General features: G+C 42.2%; 2 protein-coding genes across 2 annotated transcripts in view; both read right to left on the bottom strand.

Moving 5' to 3' along the window:
* Window positions 1-6,899, bottom strand: part of MAP1LC3A (microtubule associated protein 1 light chain 3 alpha) — a 42,844-nt gene extending 35,945 nt beyond the window's left edge. The window contains exon 1 of the mRNA XM_054981202.1: window positions 6,748-6,899. Within this exon, the coding sequence (XP_054837177.1) occupies window positions 6,748-6,787 (40 nt within the window). The 5' untranslated portion in view covers window positions 6,788-6,899. The remainder of the gene's footprint in view (window positions 1-6,747) is intronic.
* Window positions 6,900-13,837: 6,938 nt separating this feature from the next.
* DYNLRB1 (dynein light chain roadblock-type 1) lies at window positions 13,838-24,301 on the bottom strand. The gene is made up of 4 exons (XM_054980813.1): window positions 24,194-24,301; window positions 18,943-19,018; window positions 16,855-17,022; window positions 13,838-14,270 (listed from the first exon to the last, which is right to left on the bottom strand). The coding sequence occupies exons 1-4, from the start codon at window positions 24,194-24,196 to the stop codon at window positions 14,227-14,229; spliced, it is 291 nt and encodes a 96-aa protein (XP_054836788.1). The 5' UTR covers window positions 24,197-24,301; the 3' UTR covers window positions 13,838-14,226.
* Window positions 24,302-25,982: the final 1,681 nt, after the last annotated feature.

Raw genomic sequence — 25,982 nt, 5'->3', positions numbered from 1 at the left:
CTCACTGCCACTCTTTTTATTAAAATATTTCGTTTCTGAGGTAGACCCAGAGCATTTCAAATATATTCCTCTTTATCAAGAGTAATATAAAACATGCGCACATCTATATAATGGGGAAAAAACATGATTCCAAATTACCATCGTAACTGATGGCATTATTAAATATCAACATATCTATATTATAAAATGCATTACCATGACATTATGCCTTTAAAAAACAACCTGTCAAACTAGACAGACAGACAGACACCCTGTTTTTTTCCCCCACTAGGGACCCAAAGCAGCTTACATCACTTTTCTCTCCTCCATTTATTCTCACAACAATCATGTGAGGTAGGTTAAATCAAAGGGACTGGTCCAAGGTCCCCCAGAGAGCTTCTACAACAGAGCAGGGTTTCACATCTGGATCTTCCAGCTCCTAGTCTGAAACTCTAACCATGACATCACATTGATTTTCTGGTACAATAGGATGCCTATGTTGTGTTTTCCGACTGTGATTAATAACAGGAGGGGATTTTTAAAATTTGATTTTAATGTGTTGGGTCAACCTCAGAAACCAAATCATTTTTCAACAGAACCTGCAGACATTTTTTTGTGTGTGTGCATGGATATGGCTCCCTGGCTAATCTCTGCCATGTCTTCCCGCTGTTTAACTCAGCTATGCACCTTTCCACGTCACTGGATGACACCAAGCAAAATGGAACAACGCAAGCTATAGTGAGTCAAGCCTGGGAGGCAAAGAGATGACGCAATGCCACCTTAGTGGCTCTAGACACAAACATGACCAAGGGTTGTTGGTTTTCTTAGCACAGAAATATAAACAGATAAATTAAAAGGTTAATGGATTACATCCAAAATCCTGCCATAAATGGACAGAAACAAAAAATGTGGAAAAATAAATCTGAACTGTAAAGATTTTTTAAAGACTGTGGGAAGTACGTGAGGCAAGGATATCTTGCAAGTTGCTACACCACATGAGATTCTCTCTAGGAACTTGGCACCACACTCAAAGCTGAGCTTATGTTATGTGAGGAGACAGAAGGGCAGCTAGGAGCATTTTGTAAACAGAGCTCCTTTGAGTGCCCTTGCTTGGTTTCTTTGCAGGCCTGCCTCACAGCTGTAAAGCCTGTGCTGCCCCAAAGGCAGAAGCCTGGAGCACACCTGACCTCTCCACACTCTGTTTTACTTCCTGCTCCTTTGGCCAGCAAAGCAGCAGCAGCAGCAGCAGCAACAACTCCTTCTCCTCTGGTCTCAGTACAGCTAGATGGCTGGCTGACGCCCCTCTCCTTCCCAGAAAGTATTTAGCAAACCAGTCAGCTGAGGGAGCGAAAAGGGGCATGTGGAAAATAAGCTGAAAGAAATACTGAACTAGCACAGCTGCCTTGCCTGACCTCCCCATCCCAGAGTTCCTTGCTTGCTCCTCTTAGACTATTTTAATCCCACTTGTTTTCAAACAAGATGACTAAGGAAGGGCTGAGCAAGCGGCCCTCCTCTTTTTCTCTACATCTGAAGCAGCTGTTCCTTACAAGCCCACAAGTGGCATTTGTGAGGAAGAATTCAGTTCAAAGGAGTGGACAAAAAATACCAAAACAATAAAAGAAAAATCCCAAGTCATTAGAAACAGCAAAACAGTAGCAAAAGCAGTCACAGCAGCAAACAAAATAAACAGAAGATGGCAATCTTGATAAATCAAGAACAAGGAATAAGAACCAATATAAACTATACCGCTAACAGTCAATCAAGTCTTAGCATTCAAATGGTAGCAAGAAAAGTGCCCAACCCCCCCCCCCCCCCCGGTTAGGGGTGGACATTCTACAGATGGGGCATCATTAGCATGGCAAAGGCTGCTGTTGCTGGAGGCACTGGGAGAAGGACCACTTTGGATCATTTTAGTGAGCAAACAGAACTATATGCTGTTTTTTTCATATATAAAAAACTGTTTGAGAATCTCTCTCTTGTTTGCCCCTGCAGTAATTTTACAAGGCAGGTTTCTAATATTATACTTTTATTGGTGCTAACATAAAATATAGCTAGTGAGAACTGGCCACTGAGAGACTGGGTTTCAAACCCCCACACCACCACGACATGATTTTGCGACAGTCACTTTTTCTTAACCTAAGCTACCCAATTTTTTTGTTTTATTTTATTCAATTTGTATTCTGCCCTTCCCACAGCCTGCAGGCTCAGGGCGGATCACATACATCTAAAACACACAATAATAATTTACATTAGATACATTTAAAATCACTTAAAACAATAATACAATATTTAAGTATTTAAATATTGTTGCAAGGATAAAATGAGGGAGAAACCCACGCGCATTGCCCTGAGCTCCTTGGAAGTGCAAGCTAAAAATGTAATAAAATGAATAGTATCTCTCTGCCTTGGTTCTGGGGTTGCTCTTAACAGTTTCAGGCAGGCAATGTGTTCCCTTATTTTTGACGTCCAGGTAATCTCTTTCTGGGAGAGACTGTACTTCTATGTACCCTTAAAGTGCTGGTCCCACAAGTGCCAAATTTACATCTATACAGAAAAGAGGCGCCTTTATACTACTTTTTTGATACTGATCATTTAGGGATTTGTTTTGATTACTGTTCTGTATTTTTAGTTATCTTTGAGAACATAGTTGCTTTAAAAATTCAACAGGTACAGCACTTTCCTAATACAGGGATAGGAACAGTTGCACTTGTTCAGTTTCTGACTCACATACAATTGTTAAAAAACTGCAGGGAACTGGCCTAAAGGAAGGTGACTCTCCCAGAACCACAAGAAAGGGGCAGTGAGTGGCTGGGGTCAAGATAATGCCCAGACTAATCTGCTCTATGACACTGGGTCAGATCAGAGACTGTCTTTTCAAATGTGCCTGCATAGTATTTAGTGTCCAAGACAGACACACCGCCAAAGCAGTGTCATAGTAAACAGCAGCACTCCCTGCACCCAAACAATTCTACAGACTGGTTCAAGTGCTTCTCTGCCTAGGTTCAACTTAGATAAGGGATGGATACCCATCCAATTTCAACTAAAATTCACTGGATGCTTTTAGTTCAATCATTCCTTTTGGACCTCATTCTCCACTTTTATAATAAGAATGATGGTGACCTCTCATAGCATTGGTGTGAAGCTGAAAAAGCATCAGAAAAAGCATTTCTCCTAGATGTCTGTGGAAGATATGGATTGCCCTCAGGCAGAAAAGTTTCTGTAATTCTGGAAGGCTCTTGAAAGCCTTATAAATACCACAAATGACTAACAGAAGTTATATTGTTTTTGTGGGTAAATTCACCTTTATGGATTGTTTACAAAGACTGTCATTAAGCATTTCATATTTCCCCAAGGGAATACACAATGAAATCATAATCATCATCATCAACACTTTCTCAAGATCAGACTTATCCAAGATCGGTGAAAGAGTAAGAGGTTGGTAGGTGGAAAAAACAGCAGCTGCAGAGGTTCAAAACACTGCCACTACGCATGTCCTAAAAAGCCTAAATCTAAATACAAAAAGAGCAGATAAGGTTGTGACTTGTGAGTCTAATCTAGCTAACTACACACTCCTAAGCTGGCATCTGAAATAAGGGGTCTCTTTTATACATCAAAAGTGTTTTCAACTAAGATGCACTCTTAAAATGAAAGCCATTCTTTTAGAATACACATTTCTTGGCCTGAACACCATAGCCCTAAAACCCTTAACTTGGAAGGAAGCTTAAAGCAAACAGATTCCCCAAAAAGAGCAAGATGGAGGTGGGTTAGATTGCAATCAAATAAATACATAACGGAAGCCATTTGATGGACAAGTGTCTATTAACCAGCTGTCACTGAACAAGTTCCATTGCCTTACAACAAAACAAAAATGAACAAAGAAACAAGAGTTTAAAGGGGGACCAGAAGGAGAACAGTACTTGGACACAGTTGATCTTTGTGGCTTTGTGGTCTAAACAAATGCTTTCCCCCCACATATGCAAAATGGAAAGTGAACAAACACAACATTTAAGATAAAAGAAAGCTATTGCCTGGCATTGTCTTTGACAAAATGAATACCTGCCTGAGAACCATTCTTCCACAGAATCTTGTACTTAAGCCGCAAGAATTTTCTGCTTACAACAGAAGGGGCTGACGCCACTCTCAACTGTTCTTCACTCACAAGTGGTCTGAAAGCCTTTGACATACTGCCATAGATGAAGCAGGGGGGGCTACAGTGCGCCTTGCAGATTCATCTCACTAGGAATTGGTTCTGAGAACTTCCCGATGGGCTGTGCTCTCTCCAAAAACAGCACTCAGAACAAGCACTGCCAGGAAAGCACTTTGTTTTGCGTTAATTTATTCTGTTTCTCACCGCCAGGTGGTCCAACTGGAATGTGTTGGCAAGGGCCCGGAAAGTTGAAGCTGAATAAGTGAGCTGTATGAATTAGAGGTTGGAACCTTGAGGAAGGAAGATGTTGTGAATGGCACAGAGCAACCCCCTGACAAATTTCAAATCCATCTCTCTCTCTCTGGCTTCTATCACTTGATATTGCCTACCTGTTTCCATGCATCCTTCTGCATTCATAAGGACCAGAAACTTCCCCTTCTTTAAAAAAAAAGATTTAAATTTTCAGGATGCTATATTCTGTGCAGATTCCACAATTGTTTTAATAATCCTCCAGATGTGAAATATGGCTCACTACACCACACTAAGTGATCATAACAGGGGGGGGACAACAAATCTCTCATGTTGGGCCCATTAAATGAAAACCAATTTCTTTCTGAAAGGAAGTGACAGCTTGTGCACATGCACACACACACAAATTGTTGGATAAGTATTTCTATATACAGTACTCAAGAATAGATAATTAAGAATGAAAGATAGGATGAAGACCAATATAATCTAAGTATGGTGTGAAGTATGGCATGAAGTATGGCAGAAAGTTCTGATGTTCTGGAACCTGTTTTCTATACAGCAATTATATGTGTACATGTTGTCCAGTCCACTGCATGTGACTCTGAATTAACCCTCACTGTGTTCAATAGGACTTACAGTACAATCCTAAACAGAGTTACACCCTTCTTAAGTTAATTGAATCCAGTGGGTTCAGAAAGATGAAATTCTGCTTAGGTCTGCAATGTCAGTTCAACTAAGGATGCATAGGATGGCAGTTTTCGGTCCATCTCCCCCACCCCCCACCCCCAATCCTTTGAGTTGCCCCTGACAACACTAGGGATGCTGCTTTACAAGGAAAACAGAGCCCTCCTTTTTAAACAAATGGCACCTATCCAGGAGCAGCATCCAAGCAACTGCACTGTGAGGCAAACAAGCGGTAAACCTTCCCTTGGACTTTTGCATTACTTTTATCTGGATTCTTTTTGCAAATGAAGAGGAGCAATAATCGAGTCAACGGGATTGCTTATCAACATGGTAGTCAGTCATTCACAGCTGCACAGAGATTTATTTTCCAGGCCACATAAAAATGACCAGTGTGAAGTCTTAAGAGCACAACAAAGCTTTCAGCAGCAGAGGCGGGCCTCTGCTTGTTAGCTCGGATCCAATCAGAAGCAGGAAAGATTTCCAGTGGAGGGGAGGGAAGTGGCTCTGTTCCAGCATAGCTCCTTTCCCAGATGCCGCCTTCCCCCCCCCCCCCAAATACCTGGCTTCTTCTGGGGTGGGGGGTGTCTCTGGCACAAGGAGTGCTTCCAGCGCTGCCTCGCTAAGCACCATCATTACCGCCTCTAGACCACCTCAACACCTTATTCCCCCCTCCCCATTTGCAGGCATTACATCACCGCCCGGCTAAGGCTGCCGCGGCTGCTAATTCCCTTTGGCTTCCTTCCTGCCTGCTTGCCCTTCCTGGCTCCCCAAGCAGGGAACTTGAGCGCCGAGGCAAAACAAAGAGAGTCCCTCCTTGGCAAGCTATTTTCGGGCCTAGAAGCCGGGCGGGACGGGGAGGGGGGACGGTGTGTGGAGAAGCTGCGCCAATTTGGATGGAGAGTTTCCAGATGGCTCCGGAGGGGGCCAGAGCATGACGGAGCCAGCCCCTGGCACTGGAAGGTCAGCGCCTCCCCCCCCCCGCCCCACTTGGTTGGTGTAGGAGGAGCGACAAGACCTCATAAAACGGGGTGGGGCGATTGTTGACTGCCAACTAAAGCAATCCTCCCCCGCCCTCTCGGGCACCTGGGCATTGTAAGACAAAGGGCGTACTTAGCCCCCCCTCCAAACACCCCCCCCCCTCCAAGATGCGCCCTTCCCAGCGCCTGCTAAAACAGTCTGGTTTGGATGTTGGACGTGGAGAGGCTGGGGACACTAACCGCGAATGGCGCAAACCAGGCAGCACCTGCCCTCCATGGCTCTATGCCACACACACGCACACACCCCAGCTTGGCAGAGCTCTGGATTAATATTCGGAGAGAGGGGCGCAATCCCTGGAAGGGCGAACACGCCTCCCTCTGGGTCTCTACCGTCTCTTACCCCACTGCGCCCCCTTCGGTAGCGCAACTGACCCGCGAGAAGGAGCACTTGGGGGGCGCTGGGGGGAGAGCCCCTTGGGAGGAAAGAGAGAGGGCTTCGAGGAGCCAGGCGACCTCAGCCCGCGGGGAGCCAGCCAGCCAGCCACCCACAGCAGAGCAGAGCCGAGCACCTCCGTCCTGCCCTTCCCCGGTGGCTGCGAAGGGGCGGGAGGACCCCCGAGGCTGCTGCTGCCTCCCGCCCCCTTCCCCAGCGCCGGAGTTTTCCGCCTCTTGCCGGGCCCGGCGGCCAGCCTCCCCAGCACCGGGACTTACAGAAGCTGCGCCGCTGTTTGAAAGGCCGGTCCGAAGGCATCTCGGCCGGGGATTGGGGCAGAGGAAGCGCCGCGACTCAGCGGGGACTCGAAGCTCCTCGGCGCGCAGAAAGGGTCCCGACGTCGGGCGCCGCCTGAACAGCCGGGCGGCAGGTGCCTGCGAGCGACTCGAGAGGCGACCGCTGCGCTGATGCTTCCAGCGCTTCCGCCGTCGGCTGGCCGAGCGAGAGCGACTCCCGGAGCGGGCACGGCGGCGGTGACTTCATCTGCTGCCTCCTTAAAGGGGAGGCGCGCGGTCCCGCCCCTTCTGCAGTGCGGCCTCTCGGCCAAGGGCGCACCACCAGGCCGGGGCTGCTGGGGCTCTGGCCAGCCTCGCTCGGGGACCTTCGGCGAGATATCAGCCGCGGAGCGTGCAGAACAATAGCCGAGTAGCACTGAGCGTATACAGTGCGGTATGCTTGGCAACGAGTCCTTGGCACAAAGATGGGAAGGGGGGGGTCGGGGTAAACGTGAGCGCCAACCCCTCTCTTTCAGGTAGGAAGGAAGATCTCTGTGTTTATTTACTTCATTTATTCCCGCCCTTCTCCTCAATGCGAATCCAAAGGGACTTACATAATTCTGTCCTTCATTTGTCTTCGCAACAACCCTGTGGGGTAGGTTAGGTTGAACTAGTGACTAGCCCAAAGTCGCCCATGCCAAAGTGGGGATTCGAACCTGGATCTCCCAGTTCCTAATCCAACACTCTTAGCACTTTCACCGCATTGGCTCTAGATAGAGAACACATTGCATAGCAAGTTGCATAGCAAGTTGCTTGCTATGCAACTTCCTCTCCGTTCTTTTCACAAGAGCTGTCCTATGCCAGGGGGTTCTAGTGCTTTCCACTGAAGTCACATGCCTCCAATTGCCCCTTCTGGGCTTGGCTTTGCCCTGCTTGCCAATCTCCTCCAGCTAGCCACTCCTATGGCAGAACTGGGAGTTGCTGTCTGGATCTTTCTTCATTGCAATGTTACAGTGTAGGTTTGGATTTCATAACCTTAAGTCAGGAAATGGGATACCATGTGCTGAAGAGTATCTGTATATAAGAATTCTCTCCTCCCTCCCCAGACAGGGGAACCACTGAGAGTCTTCGGGTATCCACATTCTGCAGAAATTGGTTCAACCTTCACACTGGTTGCCTCCACATTAGATTTTACTATGGAGCTGCCACCAATTGACAGCTTGCTTGTTACAGAGAATCCTGACATCATCGGCAAACTGCTGCATTCGTGTTGCCACTTTCTATTTTGCTTTTTCTAGGTCCTTCTTTGTTGCAATTGTATTTGTTTATATGAGACTGTAACACAACATGACCAGGATATGCGCAATGGGTTCACTTACGCAAACAGCAACATTTTATTAAAGCAGTACTGAATATCTGTTACCTAAAAATGTCATCTTAACTATCACTTAAAAAAAATCAATTTGCACCACAGCCCAGATCTTAAAGGTGGTTGTCAGCACCAGATATTACCTCTGGTAGTAGAAAGAGCTGTTGAATCACAGACTTGTGGAAACACTGTACGATTTTTAAGGAAAGTGACAAACAGTGGTTGTTTGCCACTGCCTGCCTCTGCTCTAACTTGGTGGTCTCCCATTCAAGTACTAACCAATTGCAATCCTGCTTAGCTTTTGAGGTCTAACAAGATCAAGCTAGCCCAGGCCACCCAGATCCAGACAACAGCACTATTATATACATTAAACTAATGAGCACCTAGGAGGAACTGCTGGATTTCTCAATGCTCAAACACTTCAACTCCAGCAACCATATTTTTAGTGCTCATTGTAAACTAGGTGCACACCCAAACATGTAAAATATGAATGTGACTAATTCTTTGCAAGCATGTGTATCACATAAATATACTCAGTAGGGAACCTCATAGGCTCTAGCCTCTTGAGTAGTAAACATGGGGAAAAGCTGAGATTTTTAAACAAAGTAATGCATTAAATAGGTGTGACTCTAGCAAGGTGCCATCTCATATTTTCTTTCTATTTAATAAACACAATGGATAAATTACTCAAACAAAACACATGTGTTATCAATGTACAATTAGCTTCTCAAAATTTATTAACATATTGCATTATTCATCCACAGTGTTTTGTAACCCTTATTCAATGTCCAGCAACCCCAGGATCCCCCTTGTACAGACTGGGAACCAAGACTGAAACATGGTGAAGCTTGAAGGCCATCCATCCAGTTCCATGGCCAAAATTGTAGTAAGCATCAAGTTCTCACAATCCAAAGTCACTGCCCAAATTCACTGCCCAAATAATATTTTGTAACTACTTTTAGATTTTCCATAGAAACAAAGAAAACATAACACAGAATACCCCCATGCCTAAGTTAGTAAAGACAAGTATTTCAAATAATCAACAACAAAAGTAAATCTAACACTAATCTAATAATGTGTTGAAACTTTCATTTGCAGACTCAACCTAAAAAAAGAAAAAGTAGGGAAATCATCAAAACTTAATCTCACGGGTTCTTTTTGTCATAATTGGAATACACAGTAATTTTTTTTCCGATGCATTGGGCCTTAAATACTGATTCATCTTTCCTTCAACAGTGAATAATGGTAAGCACAGTAGCCATTAATAAACACAATGCTAACTCCTCATTAGAGTTATATTATTTGAGTGAAAGACTTTAAATAGCTATTTCTAGAAGTAATTAGATAATGGTCAATATGACTGTGATCATGTATAACCTTGGTTTTGATTGGGATTTGTTGACAAGATGAATTAATGTTTGGTTGAGTCATAAAAAATGAATACAAAACTATTTTTATACTAAAAATGCATGTGTCATGCATCTATTGGGAAACAATTTCTTTTGTTGTGTCTCCTACCTTGATAATAATCTAGAAAGATTCCTGTCTGTTCACTATTAGAAAGGAAGTGCAATTAATAGTACAATTTAGATCCATTATGCAGTCTGCAATTTACTAGGAATCTGTCCCCTTTTGGATACACACCTTAACGTGGTGAGGGGGTTTGAGTTTGTCAATGATGCTGAGAGCAACACCGTCAGGAGCACAGGCTTGGTAAAGAGTCTAAACTCCTGGAAGTGTCACTCAAGCTGGAATGGTCAAAGCTGAGACACCAGACTAAGATGTATCCACCCCCTTCAGGAATCAACAGTCATATCAGCAGAAGAGAACTGAATGTTCTAATGGTGATAGGAGCAGAGGAATCCTTAAAAGATTAGCTATTGGGAAGCAGCAGTAGTGGAAGGTGACACTGACAGAGGATCTTTCACAGGCAACAGCAGTGTCACTTCAACTAACCCTGGTTAGTGCTGTGAAGCAGAAGAAGGCAATGGCAAACTACTTCTGCTAATCTCTTACCTTGAAAACCCTATGATGAGATAATCCAAAATGAAAAAAGATATAGTACTGGAAGACAGGACCCCCAGGTCAGATGGCACTCAATTGGCTACTGGGGAAAAGCTGAGGACAAGTACGAATAGCGCTATTCTTAATTATGGGACTGGATTAAATCCGAAAGGACATCCAGTTGTGGACATGAATAGATGCAAAAGGAAAGTCCAGAGCTGTGCGATACATGTAATAGGAACATGGAACATGAGAAGTATGAAGCCAAGAAATGGAACGTTTAAACATTGCAGTCTTGGGTGTGAGTGAATTAATGTGGACTGACTCAGGATATTTTCAGTCAGAAAAAAACACAATGCTTTACTGTGGAAATGAAGTCAAAAGAAACAGTGAGGCAAGACAAAGCACAAGCAGTCAAGAGCTGCAATGCAAAGTCTGACTGAGTAATATCAATCAGACTTCAGGGAAAGCCTGTTAACATAACCATCATTCAAACTTATGCTCCAGTTACAGATTATGAGGAGGAAGAAATCGAAAACTTTTACACAAGTGTCCAAGAAGAAATTGATTGTACACCTAAACAAGATATGCTGATAATCATAGGTGACTGGAATGCAAAAGTAGGAGATAAAGCAGAATCAAACATAATTGGAAAATTTGGACTAGGATCACAAAATGAAGCAGGAGAGCAACTCATAGAATTTTGAGAAGCCAACAACCTGTTCATTGCTAATACATGCTTCGGGCAACCAAAGAGACGATTGTAAACGTGAAAATCACCAGGTGACCAATACAGGAAAGAAACAGATTACATAATTGGGAGCAGAAGATGAAGAAGCTCTATTCTCTCTGCTAAAACAAGACCAGGAGCTGATTGTAATACAAATCATGAGTTGCTAATATCAAAATTAGAATAAAGCTGATGAGAAACACTAAAAGAATCATAGTGCCAAAATACAATCTAAATAATATTCCTGAAGAATTAAAAGACCAGGTAAGGAACAGATTTGCAATACTAAGTTTAACTGATTGTTAGCCAGAAGAACTTTGGGCTGAAACCAGAGATATTATCAAGGAAGAATGTGCAAAGACTATTTCTGTAGCCAAAAGAAAGGAGAAGCCTAAATGGATGACTGAGGAAACTTTTAAAATTGCTAGACAGATGAGAAGCAAAAGCAAAAGGTGACAGAAATTGGGACAAAATTCTAAATGCAGCTTTTCAGCAACTTGCACAGAGAGACAAAGAAATCTATTATAATAACCTGTGCAAAAAAGGAAGAACAAGAGGTCTGTTACGAAAGATTTGAGAAATCAAAGGGAAATTCAAGTCATGGTTTGGGAGGCTGAAAGATCAACACGGAAATACAGTATCTCATTAGGAAAAAATAAGGGAAATATGGAAACAATACACTGAAGAACTATACAAAAGAGATGGAAGGATGACAGATACTTTCAATGAAGAATCTTTTGATGAAGAACCAGAAATCCTAGAAAGTGAAGTAAAAGCTGCACTCAAAGCTATTGGGAGAAACAAAGGACCTGGAGTAGATGGAATACCAATAGAGCTACTTGAAGTTACAGAAATGGAGTCCATCAAAATCTTAACAAGAAGTTGTCAACAAATATGGAAAACAAAACAATGCCCTATGGACTGGAAATGCTCAGTCTACATTCTAATTCCAAAAAAGGGGATGCCAAAGAGTGCAGCAACTATTGAACGATTGCATTAATTTCCCATGCAAGCAAAGTGATACTCAAAATTCTACAGCCAAATATATGGAATGAGAAATGCCAGATGTTCAAGCTGGATTCAGAAAAGGAAGACGCATCAGAGATCACATTGCAAATTTATGACAGCTAGTGGAACATAAGAGGGAATTTCAGAAGAAAATCAGCCTGTGTTTTATAGATTACAGAAAAGCTTTTGACTGTGTGGATTGTGAAACGCTATAGAGAGTCTTAAAAGAAATGGGGGTGCCACAACATCTGATTGTTTTGATGTGCAATCTGTAATCTGGACATGAGACTACTGTAGAATATGGAGAAACAGAATGATTTCAAATTGGCAAAGATATCAGACAAGGATGCATATTATCTCCCTACCTGTTCAACCTCTGTGCAGAGTATATCATAAGGAAAGCTGGATTAGATCTAGAAGGTGGAGTGAAAATTGGTGGAAGGAACATTAACAATTTGAGATATGCAGATGACACCACGTTACTGGCAGAAAATAGTGAAGACTTGAAACAACTACTGATGAAGGTTAAAGGAGAAAGTGCCAAAGCAGGATTACAGCTGAACATCAAGAAGACCAAAGTAGTGACTACTGAGGAAATACACAATTTTAAAGTTGACAGTAAGGAAATTGAAATTGTTCAAGATTTTTTATTCCTTGGCGCAATCATCAACCAAAAGGGAGACTGCAATAAAGAAATCAGAAGATCGAGACTTGGAAGAGCAGCTGTGAGGGAGCTAGATAAGATCCTTAAAGAGAAAGCTGTCTCTCTGGGAACCAAGATCAAGATAATCCAAACTATGGTATTCCCCATTACTATGTATGGACGTGAAAATTGGACAGTGAAGAAAGCTGAAAGGAAGAAAAATTATTCATTTGAAATGTGGTGCTAGAGGAGTTTTGCAGATACCATGGACAGCCAAAAAGACAAATAAGTGGGTACTAGATCAAATGAAGCCTGAATTCTCCCTAGAAGCTAAAATGACAAAATTAAGGCTATTGTACTTTGGTCACATCATGAGAAGACAAGATTCTCTGGAAAAGTCAATAATGTTAGGAAAAATGGAAGGCAGTAGGAAAGGAGGAAGACTTAAAATGAAATGGCTTGATTCAATAAAAGAAACCATGTCCTCCAGTTTGCAGGATCTGAGCAAGTCTGTTAATGACAGGACATTTGGGAGGTCTTTCATTCATAGGGTCACTATAGGTCGGAGGCAACTTGACGGCACATAACACATAGAGGAATCTGTCAAACTACAAAATTAAGCAGGATGTGTTTGAATTTAGAGAAGCATAACTTATCCTTGCGGATTAGAATATCCATTTGTGGCAAGTCTGACATCCTAAATACATTGTCCTAGCAAAGGCGAAATCAGGAAATAAAAGCACCTTTTCTCAGGATGTAATATCTTGAAAACTGGACTATTCTTTTTCTGCTAAAGTGCGCCATTATGTTTTGTACACAATTATACATACTTTTTTTAAAAAATGGGAGATTTCACATGCAAAGATTTCTTCACTTTACTGTGATGCACCCATTTACCAGTATTACTTGTGTATACCAGTTGTGCTGGGGCAATGGTATCTGCATGTGGGTGTGGGTGCTAAACAAAGGGATGTTGGGCCTCCGTGCCCTTCCTTGTGGTTTTTCTGGAGGCATCTGGTTGGCCACTGAGGGAAGCAGAGTATTGGCCTAGACAGGACACTGATCTAATCCAGCAGAGCTGTCTTTCTGAACCATGGTGAACAGGTGGTCATAACTGACCCATCTTAATAAGGCAAAAAAAGCCTTAAGACAACGTTGCCTCAGTAAATAGTAAGGAGACATTAATTAAAGTAATGATTGTCCACTGAAAGACTGCATCTACAAGCCACTTCTAAAAGGAATACTGTTTTAAAGAGAATTAACCTACAGTTTTCACCAAAACTGAGTAAGATAAAGGCATTTTAATTTTTTAGAATGAAAGAAGCAACACATACCAAAGTAATTTTTGATTAGGATTTTTTAATTCATTTCAGGAAAAAAGGCTCTCTATATTTAAATAAATGACAAAACAAAAGGGGGATAAAAATCCACTTATTTAGGGATTACAAATATACAGACAATAGCAATGTTAATCAGATTAAATTCTTAAGAAACATCTATTTTTGACATTTAAGTCACCCTGATTTCATCATCAGACTTCTCCATGGAATGACAAAGACATTTCAGTCATATTAAAAGATTCTTCAAACCTATGTTTACTAAAAAAAAAAAAAAGAATTTCTTAAACTTTATTACGGTGGCACAAGCAGTGAAATAATAATGGCTGTTCTGGATATTAAATAAAAATGCATTTGGGTATAAGGAATTTTAGATCTTCTTAGGAAGCTTTCACTCAGTTGGGTTCTGAACAACAATCAGGAAATAGTCCTTATCTGCAAGGAAATAAATTATTATTTTTAGCCTTCTATTGTTAATTCACACAGAAGAGGTTTTTTAAAACATGTATATTGGTTAGTGACATCTATGTTGACTTGTTTCTATTCACATGCAACACCATTAACAACCCACTTTGGAAATTCACTTACCATTGCTCTTTTTCCTGCCTCCTAACCCTTATGACTGACTGCCTGCCCCCTCAGTCACAGACCTGTCAGCGAAATATACCGCACAATCCTACGTACTGCAAGGTGTGCGAAAGCCCACTGGTTTCAATGCTCTCGGGCAGCGATCTCCAACATGGCACCAACAGGCACCGTGTGCCTGCTTTCCTTCCCAAAACAAAGAGCCAAAAGGTGCTTCAGAATATTCCAGAAGGCATCACCTTTGGGTCTGCAAGGAGACTGCATGATGAGAAATAGCCATGTCACGACAAGGATGTTTAGTCTGGAATCTTCTAACATTTTGTAATTGCCTCCCATGGCAGCCACTACTCCACCTCAAAATTCCAAAAAGTGTCCACAGACTCAACAACCACCTCTGCTCTTTGCTATGCTTAACACAGTACAGGATCAGTCTGTTCACATTTCAGGACTTGTCAGAAGGGGATATGACTGACACACCTGCTCACTTTCAATAACAAGCCCTCTTCATATTGTCTGTCGTTTAGATCACAGTCCTTGATTAAAAAGTAGGTGTGGCTAGGATAGGAATGGTGCTGAGGAACTCTGACCCACTCTTTGAGTGAAGATAAGTAGTGTTGTGGTACTGATAGTTGATTACTGATATCAGATTATTCTGAGAAGCACACAGATCACTGTGAGTTGGCTGGAACATCCTGGATTACAGTCTCTCTCTCTCTCTCTCTCTCTCAGGATCTGACACAGAATAGTGAATATGCTACCTTGTAGAAGTGCCCCTTCTTCCCTATCTGTGCTCTAATAGTATATTTGTAAATAAAGTAAATATTACAAAAATGCCAAAATAATTTTATTTATTTTTTATTTTATATCTTGCTTTTCTCCCTTGTGGGCACCCAAAACAGCTTATCACATCGTTCTCTACTTTGTCCTCACAATAACAACCTTGTGAGGTAGGTTAGACTGAAAGCTTGTGATGGGCCCAAGGTCCTCCAGTGAGCTTCTATGGCAGAGCAGGGACTTGAACCTGGTTGTCTCAGGTCCTAGCCCAACATTCTAACTCCTATACCATGCTGGCTGTCAAGTTTCCAGTGTGTTGTCATTCAAAGGGAAACAATGTAAACAGTGCTGCCCCGGGAACTTCCTACTGCTTGATGAAGTATGCAACAATATGAAATTTGTTGTTAGTTACAGCACATTGCCATCAAGACTAACTTGCACAACACAGCATGTAGTAGCAGTAAAAGTTGAGAATCATTGCAAGATCAAGGCCACAGACCTACACAGTCTTCCAAGAAAACAAACATAAGACTAGGCTGTAAAACTGTTACTATATAACAGCCATGCTATATAAACTGTTACTATATAACAGCTAGCTACGACCAAGATGTTCAAAGCTTTTTGAGTTTTGTGGCGCATCAGTAACCAGGAACACAGACAAATACTACATGCAGCTCTTGATTTGGGCTCAATATTATACTTGAGCAAGCTGCACTCACATTATATTGTCTTGGGATAGTATAATCTCTTGCAATGTAAGGAAATAACCAGTCTCTCTCTCTCTATATATGAGATTTTAACGCAAGTATTCTCTTAGATATGGACTTGAGACTAGCATTTTAACTTCTGCACTGTCTAGACTGCAACAATCTGCATTAAGACACAATGTGCAGAATTAGCCTTAATGAAACTATAACAAGAGTCAGGTTGTCATCCTAAGAACTGACAAGCCTCAGCAATAGAGACATGTCTGTCTCCTGTTTCTCTATAAAGGATATTTAATATCAACCTGGAGTATTAATAAAATGCTTTTGTAGAAAAAAATTACTATTCAAAACTCAAGATAATATTGGTGTTGGTAAAACAGATTTAAACAAAGAGTAGCTTGATATAGCTAACTCTGAAAGAGCTTCATTTAGATCAGTTTCTGAATTTAAAGGGTCAGTCTAGAAACTGGGACATCCAGGTTCAAATATCCACTTTGCCATGGAACATCGCTGGGTGACCATGGGCCTGTCATACGCGCTCATCCTAGCCTATTTTAAAAGGTGGTTGTGAGGATAAATGGAGAAGTATGATATTCTAAGCCACTTTGGATTCCTATTGGTAAGGAAAGCAGGGTATAAATATCCAAATAAATACATTTCCCTTGAGTCTCAGTGAGAAAGGTGGACTATAAATAATATAAATAAATGAATAAAATAATGCATTCAACAGTCTCATTTCTGGAACTCTGCATCCAATATACTAGTCCCCCAGAAAACAGTCTAACAATGCAATCCTAAACAGAGTTACTCCAGTCTAAGCCCACTGATTTCAATGGCCTTAGAGTAACTCTGCTTTGAATTGCACTGTAAATGTGCTTTATATAGCTGCTTTTCTGAAGCTGAGCAGATTTGGCCCTGCTTGAAGAATAAAATTGAACTCTCTTCTGTTTTACCTGGTGCAACCATGATTTCATTTTTCTTGGAACGAATCCGCAAGAAGGTGAGGTCATTCTGGGGATCAATATCTCGCACCGTGCCCCTGGCCTTCATGATTAAGCTGTGTATTAAGCCTGCGTATTGCACAGTGGTGGAGTTGTCCATGGTGCTTTTAATGGGAATACCTGCAGAGTGCAAAGGATGCTCTGGATAAGTTAGGCTAGGACATTCCTTGCTAACAGAATCTTTTGGACTAATCCCAAATATAGGTCCTCATTCTCTGCAATGTATGTTAATTCCCCTTGCCACCCAAGGTTTTATAAGAGTCAATTCACATGTTTGTGATGTAATCTCAATAGGTTGGTTGTGTGAATACAGCTATCAGAACTACTGTCTTCCCATATGAATATGGTACCCATCAAGTGGCAGCACGCTTCTCATGTTATAAAACTTGCCTCCCTTTCAATATCCAAATAATTAAAAAGATTTGCCCATATTTTATAAATTCATCTAGTATTTGCAGAGATCGTATCACAAAGAATATGAAAACTTATCTGAGATCCTGAGTGATAGACAATTTTGCTGGACACTAATATATAAAAGAACTCAGGCTATGATGCACACTTACTTGGGAGTAAGTTCCAGTGAGCTCAGTACAAATTTGTAGATGGTATTTTTAAAATGCCATTAATTTTTAAACAACAAAGTAGCCTATTGGTACCTTAAATGAGATGGCTTGACTCAATAAAAGAAGCCACGTCCTCCAGTTTGCAAGATCTGAGTAAGTCTCTTAATGACAGAACATTCTGGAGGTCTTTCATTTATAGGGTCGCCATAGGTCAGAGGCAACTTGACGGCACATAACACACAACACACACCTTAAAGATTAACAAATGTAGTATAAACCTCTGGCTACAGCACTCCTCTGGAATTTGTTTTTAAGTACATGGGGGCCATTTCCACACACGTTGAATAATGCACTCTCCATGCACTTTAGCAATCCTTTGGAAGTGGATTTTTTGTTCCACACATGGAAAAGCAGTTTCAAATGTTCACTAAAGAGTATTGAAAGTGGATTATCCAACGTGTGTGGAAGCAGCCAACTGTAATCTGTTCAACTTAACTGCACTGTAAGATGGCCCTAGTCCACAAAAACTGGACACTAGAATAAAAACTTCTCCTACAAGAAACCTGCAGGACAGTAAGAGAGCTACCCTACTGGAAACTTAAATGCAATAGCTGATGTGATGCATTCTACTGTTTCTGCTCCCGCCACTACAAAATAATTTCCAAAACACACACACCTTTCCATTCAGGTTCTCACATTTGTCCACATCAACCAATTTAAACAGGAGCTCAACAGCAGAAAGTGACTCATATTGGCTTAATAAAGAGTGTGGGCATTTGGAAAAGGTGTCTTTCATTGTGGGCACTTTGGGTATTTGGTATTATCTTGCAAGATATTATTTTAAATGTTTATTCTCCACAATATATTGTTTTGATATATCTAGTTCTTGGGCTGTTTGTTTCAAGCCTTTCCTAGGAGAATCACCTTTTTACAAAATGATCTCTTAATAATTATTAAGTATGTGTGGGTCATCCCCTTATAAGCAATGTGTAACACCTAAGCCTGCAGCTCCTTTTAGAACAGGAGTGAGAGGCAGTGGAAAACAGGTCTCTCTCTTATTCTGAGGGTTCTCCACATTGAATATGGACCAGACGGGCCTTATTCACACAAGCATTCACACGGGTCCAATACACGTCTTTCAAACCACACACACTACAGCAAAATCCACAAGCAAACCTTTGCCTTTCAAACTTATTGTTTCAGTAATGAGGATCAGGCTCTTCGCGTTTATCTTTTTAAAAAAGATGCCCGAACTAACGGAGATACAAGAGATCAGAGATTCGTTCTCCCAGTGTTTTTGTTTTTTTTTTAAAGCGGAAAGGTACAGTGGGAGGGGTCAACCTTTACCTCTGTGCTGTTATCCCGATCTAAACTGCTCCTTCCCAGAAGAGGCTGTTAATTGGGCAGGATGGGGCAGGGGGGTGGGGGAGATTCATTTATAAATGGACAATTGAAAACATCTTTAATAGCATAATACCTTCTGAGTTAACAACAATGATTCCTTGCACTCCCTTCTGACTCTGAATTCGCTTCAGGGTTTCTTCCACCTCAGCCTAGGGAAAAAGAATTAAAAATGCTAGTTTGTCATGGGAGATGCATTTTGTTTCTAGATAATGTTCTGTAATAAGACATCTTAAAATAGAAGAGGATTCAGAGATATACTTCCAAGCAGAAAAGTGCAGCTATCTCTAGCTCGGCTGTGTCATCAAAGTCTGCTTAAGCTTCTCCTTAAGGCTGTAATTTTCCTTGCAGCATCTGAAACTAAGCCCTTGGAAGCCAGAAACTTGTTTCTTTTATCTTTCCCAGCAGCTTTTCTTGCCAAATCCAAACCTAATGCAAGGTGCAGCCCAAAGTTCTCCAAGGCTTTTGGCAAAAGGATGGAGGTAAAATCCTAAGTTGTTTTACAGACAAATTGCTCTTTCAGGCTATTTTGCAGATGATATGATAGATTTCTTAGGTACTTACAGGCATTATCTATCTCAGAAAAAACACCTGGGATTCTCCACCTATTGCAGGATTTACCAGCTAAGCAAAACTACTCTCTATACTTTTCTTGATTAGATTTGAAATGTACATAATTACATTCTACCCTATTCTTCCTACATTTACCTTGATCCTGTGGTTTATTATTTTTTTCAAACCTTCTATAGAAAAGGTGTGCCTAGCGGGGAGGCGCTGTATTGCATCTGAAGAAGTGGCTTCAGATGATGAGGATTTATGCTGCAATGAAATTTTGTTAGTCTTTAAGGTGCCACTAGATTCCTCCTTACTGCATAGAGAGATACTGTAGTGATTAGAGCGCGGAACTAGAATCTGGGAGACCCAGGCTTGAATCTCTACGCTTCCAAGTTTGCTCACTGGGTGACCTTGGGCCTGTCACAAAGTCTCAGCCTAACCTGCCTCATAGGGTTGTTTGAGGATAAAAAGGAGGGGAGAATTATGTAAGCTGCTCCGGAATCGCACTGAGGAGAAAGACTCGGAATAAATGCAAATAAATATGCGAATAATTGCCATGTGTTCCAGAGTGTAATTTGTGAAGCTCACTGCAAGTGTTTAGTTTTGTTGTGTTTGCAGAAACTGGACAGCAAAGCTAATGCATGCACAAAAAAGGATACCGTGGTTCAGCAGTGGATAGCGCAAGTGGAGGTTCTGACAAGTGAGCTGACCACTAATATTTGTATATAGTTTGGCAGGATCACAACTGCTGGGAAGCTTCTACTGTGAAGGGGTTAAATAAAACAGCCATGAGCAACCCAAGCCAATGGTGTAATAAAAAAAAAAATAAGGGAAGATGTAGACAGGAATGCTTGGCTTTCCCAGGGCTAATATGGAAATCAGTTCCCTCCCTGTACAATCAGACTGTGTGGAGACAGGAACAGCCTCTCTCTCCAGTGAAAACTGAAAGCAATAATGACTTGCTTCCTGTTAAGATATTACCAGGATAACTGAAATCAGGGTATTTATAAAGCAAAAATTCAGTTTAAATCAATTTATTCCATAAGGCTATGATGTGAGTTTTTCATCATATGGACTGTCAAATATTAGTATCTGGTTATAGAAAAATATGTAAATCTGCAGTCAGAATGATTTTTTTGTTTTCTTGATATGAAAATATCCTATCATCTACAACAAATTATAACAACAAAAGACTAATGTAGACTAGCTATTAACATACCAGATCAAGTTGAGTTCGTAGGTAATTATGCCCAACATTTTACTCAGCTAGTTAAAGCGTCAGTACGGTAAAATTCCATGCAAAGTTCAAAATCACAAAGAATGTTTTGTCTACCACTATGGGAAAGTAACTTGCTCAGAGATACATAAAGAGCCACATTGCTCTTTATGCAACGTTAACTTACCACAGTGCAGTGTGGTGGTGGAAAGTTGACTTATGGCAACCCCTGGTGGGGTTTTTATTAATGCTAACCATCTATGGTTAGCAGTAAACTAAATGCAAAACATTGTTAAGTGCCTCATCAACCTTCCTGAAACACATTAAAGTAACTAATCCAAAAATGTTCAGGATTTGGTAATGATCAGAAATGATTAAATCTGACCATTATTCTGGCACCTTGCTGTCCTCTTTCCTGGATAGTTAGAAGAGTAGCAAGAGACAGAGTGACCCAGCAAATTTGTGTGCGACAGAGACACTGTCCAACTACAACAGTTTGCTGATATTCCTGCTAACCAGTATTGTTAAGAGCTGGTGTTTCTGTACACAGTGTTTCCACCAATCACTGCACTGTCTCAATGGCTTTGAGTAGCCATTCTGACTCTGCACAAGTATTGGTCTTGTCTGCATTCACTATTTTGATATCTTGGACTGCATGTGCTAGGCAGAGACAAAGTATTGCTTGTGCTCACTGACACATAAGTAGAGGTGTGTAAATTGGGAGGAAGGGGGCAAGGTTTTGACCTTCTCCTTTCAGAAAGAGAGGCAAAGACCCCATGTTCAGCATTAATTCTCATGTTACACTCAAAATATGTATATTATTATGGGAATTAGCTTGCAGGGTTCCACAGGAGCCATCTTATCTCCCATGTTATTCAACCTCTATGTAAAGCTTTTACGAGAAGCCTTTAGCTCTGGAATTGGATGTTATCAATATGCGGATGACTCCTGTATCTCTCTGTCCAAATCCCCTTGTGCTACAGTATAGGTCTTGAGTCACTGCTTGACAGCTGTGGTCAAGTGGCTGAAAGCAAACAAATTGAAAATGAACCCAGACAAGATGGAAGTTATGCTGGTATGGAAGGTGGAGATACTGAAGAACATTATGCTCTCCACTTTCAAAGGGGTTCAGCTGACCCTTGCAGATTCTGTTAGGGGTTATACTGGATCCAGCATTGCTGCAAGAGAAGCAAGCAAAAGCAGTTGCAAAAAATGCCTTCTTCAAACTCAGTCTAGCTCGAAAGATGACCCCCTACCTTGACATGGCTGAATCCATACCATGGTAACACTAAGACTATGCTACTACAATGCACTCTACATAGGTATCTCCTCAAAGTCAACTCAAGAGACTCCAGCTGGTGCAGAACACCACAACTTGATTATTATCCAGAGTTAGACAAAGCATATTACTCCCATTCGGTAGTCACTCCATTGGCTTACCTATCTGTTATCAGGCTCAGTTCAAGATCATGACTATTGCATTCAAAACCCTTAATGGCTTAAGCAAATCTATGGGCCTGCCTCTCTCCCTAAGTTCCACCAAAGCAGCTTTGCTCATATGAACAGGGCCTTTTGCAAAGGCTAGCCTGCACATGAGCAAAGTCTTCAGCTGGGTGTACATACGCATTCTCTATGGTGGCCCCATCTTATGGAATGGGCTATCTGAAGAGGTCAAGAAAGCTACTCTCCTGACTTTCTGTAAACTATGAAAAACTGAATTATTCAAGGCAGCTATTTTACATGGGTAATAGGGTTGTGCTGTAAGGAAATGGTTCAGAGAGTTGCTTTGGTAAAGGGATAGTGAATGTAGACTATAACACTGTGTACTGTCTGTTGCTGTAAGTATGCTCTTACTAAGTAAAAGGTAAAAGGTAAAGGTAGTCCCTGTGCAAGCACTGAGTCATTACTGACCCACGGGGGGACGTCACATCACGACGTTTTCTTGGCAGACTTTTGTTATGGGGTGGTTTGCCATTGCCTTCCCCAGTCATCTACACTTTACCCCCAGGAAACTGGGTACTCATTTTACCGACCTTGGAAGGATGGAAGGCTGAGTCAACCTTGAGCCGGCTATTTGAACCAGGCTTCCGTCAGGATTGAACTCAGGTCGTGAGCAGAGCTTGGGCTGCACTACTGCAACTTACCACTCTGCTCCACGGGGCTCTTCTTACTAAGTAACCTCTGCAATAACAACAACATTTATATATACTGCCCTCCAGGACAACTTAATGCCCACTCAGAGTGGTTTACAAAGTATGTTGTTATTATCCTCACTACAATCACCCTGTGAGGTGGGTAGGGCTGAGAAAGCTCTGAGAAGCTGTGACTGACCCAAGGTCACCCAGTTGGCTTCAATTGCTTATGTTTTGTTTCACCATTGCTCAACTCTGTTCTGTATTGGATTTCTGCTCCACGCCCCCCCCCCCCCCGAATTTCTGCAATGGTTTGTTGGATGTCACACCCATTGATCGTATTGACTTACACTGTGTAAACTGTCTTGAGTCTCAGGAAGAAAGGCAGACTATGAATAAATAAAATCAAGTGATCAGGTCTATGCTGTACACAGATTGTACCTGCATTCACTCTAACTTGTGAATAGGGCTACAGTGATAAAAAGTAATACATAGTGAGAACAGTTTAGCTCTCCTCACAACCATGTTCTCACCATGCAAGTGAGAATTTTATTTCTAGAAAGAAAGCACTTATTCCTAATCTGAAGTTTGGCATGGGAGACCCCATGAGTGGGTTACAACTTGAAGGCAATGGGCTCAGAATGGCTCTGAAGAACAGGCTCTGTTATGACTGGATGTGTAAATCACATCCAGAGGACAACAAGGAAGCCAGAAAGCAAGCCCTGTAAGGACAGGTTGAAAGAGGAGGGCATGTTTCAGAAGACAAAGAGAAGACATGATTGCTGACTTCAAATATCTGAAGGGCTATCATGTAAAAGACAGAGCAGACTTATTCTCTCTGGTTCTCGAGACGAGGGCTAGAAATAATGGGCAGAAATTACAAGGAAGTAAACGTTGGCTAGGAGAAACTTCCTGACATTAAGCTGAAAAGACTGCTTCAGGAGATGCTGGATTCTCCTTCCCTTGAGATCTTTAAGCAGACGTTGAATGGCTACCTTTCAGGGAGGCTGCCATTATGGACTTCTGCACCGTCTGAGCAAGCAGTTGGACCAGATGACCTCCAAGGAACCTTACAATTCTAATCCCAAAGCGGGAGCAGGGACACTCTGTCATAACAACCATGCTAATGTGTGATAAAATCCTATCATGCAATACTTCTGCCAAACGTGGCATGCAGAAGATCAGAACAATGTTGGAGAGTCCAAGCATAAATACAGGCGTGGCACAGCAGAGGGGCGTAACTGTGCCCGCCCAGGGCTGCTCGTTCCCCCGCAAAAGCCTTCTTTAGTCGCCCATCCCCTCCTAGGGAGGTTCCCTTTCCCTCCCTCGGCTCCTCAACTGCGCCAAAAGCGGTGGCCCCTCCCCTTTCTGCCAGGAGTTCGAAGGGAAGCAGCTGCCCTCGAAGGGCACAGACTTTTACTCACCATGGTGCAAGGCGAGGGACAAACACCTTCACACCTGAGAGTTCCCCGGCTCTAGGGTCTGTCCGTGTGCGCGCGCGCGCTGCTCTCCGGCTGCGGGGCCGGCGGCGAGCTCAGCCAATCGTAATACGCAAAAGATGGGTCAGGGATTAACGTCATTTCCTGCATCCTCTTTGGGCGGAAACGCTCTGCCCAAAAGGGAGTGGCTGGGTTGCGGTGTTCCCTGGCCCGGGATGGGCTTGTGTAATTGCTGTTAAAAGAGGTGCAAGCAGTTCTCCGATTGATGTCAAAGCTGTTATAATAGCAGAATGCCTTTTCTTTAAAAACAACATCTTTACCTTGAGGTTTGAGGTATTTTCGGGAGAAGGGGAGCGAGAGCGCGCGCAGACAGTTAACGATCTTCTCTGAAATCCCCGCTTAAGTGCAGAGGAAGGGCTTATATATACACGAATAGGAGGGAAGATGGCTGAGTAATGCCCCGATACTAAATAAATGGAAGTGCTATTTAGAATGAGCATTTGAGGTCTCACCGATTAGCAAATAGAGTTGGCATGCCTTATAAATTGTTAGATCTTGCAAAAAAACGTGTTTTTGCAAGATTGTTGGGCCTCTCATCTCTCTACATGAAAAATCGGGCAATACTTTATTAGAACCAAGCAAATTATCATACCATCACCCTTCTAGTGATATCTTCTGGCTCGTCAGATAGGACGATTGTTGCTTAAAGGGAGTCTGCCATCTAGCGACAGAAACAGGCACCCCCAAAAGCCTGAATTCTCACTAAACGGCAGGTGTTAGTGAAATACTGCCGCCGCCAGGCTGTACAATGGCTATTCAGCACCCAGTGCAAGGCAGACGGAGAAGTTAATTTCTAGGCAGGACAATGCAAAAGAGAGCTCGCACACTACTCAGTTCTCCACGTCCTTCTGTGAAATTCCTGTGTGCGTGCGCAATTGGGTAATAGAAATCAAAGAAATTTTTTTAAAATTAAAGCCTTTCAAGAGAGAAGGAAGAAGAAACATTCCTCAGGCCCTATACCACAAGCACACCCAGCTATTTACGGGACACCACTGACTTCCTCAGGAAAATACAGTCCATTGACAACCTACCTGATGACACCATCCTAGCAACCATGGATGTGGAGGCTTTATCCACCAATATCCCACATGCGGATGGACTGCAAGCCATACGGAATATTATCCTGGACAAAACCACAGCACACCTCGCCACTGAACTTTGTCACTTCGTACTCACTCACAATTACTTCGAATTTGGTGACAACTTATATCTACAGATTAATGGCACAGCCATGGGCACACGCATGGCACCACAATATGCTAACATATTCATGGCGGACTTGGAACAACGCTTCCTCAGCTCCCATCCACTGGAACCACTACTATACTTAAGATTCCTGGATGACATCTTCATCATTTGGACCCATGGGAAGGAAGCTCTTGAGAGATTTCATCAAGACTTCAATAACTTTCACCCTACTATCAACCTAAGCCTGGACTACTCTACACAACAGGTACACTTCCTGGACACCACTGTACAACTACATAATGGACGAATAAATACCACCTTATACCGGAAACCAACAGACCGATACTCATATCTACATGCCTCCAGCTACCACCCTAAACATACCACTCGGTCTATTGTCTACAGCCAAGCCTCTGCTCCAATGCTCTCGACCGAGACTCACACTTAAGAGATTTACAACAAGCATTTTTGGGACTACAGTACCCACCAAATGAAGTGAAGAAACAAATCAACAGGGCCAGACTAG

This window comes from Eublepharis macularius, chromosome 5 (genome assembly GCF_028583425.1).
Source record: "Eublepharis macularius isolate TG4126 chromosome 5, MPM_Emac_v1.0, whole genome shotgun sequence".
Lineage (NCBI taxonomy): Eukaryota > Metazoa > Chordata > Lepidosauria > Squamata > Eublepharidae > Eublepharis > Eublepharis macularius.
Note: the sequence above shows the minus strand (reverse complement) of the source record. Positions and strands in the feature narration are given on the sequence as shown.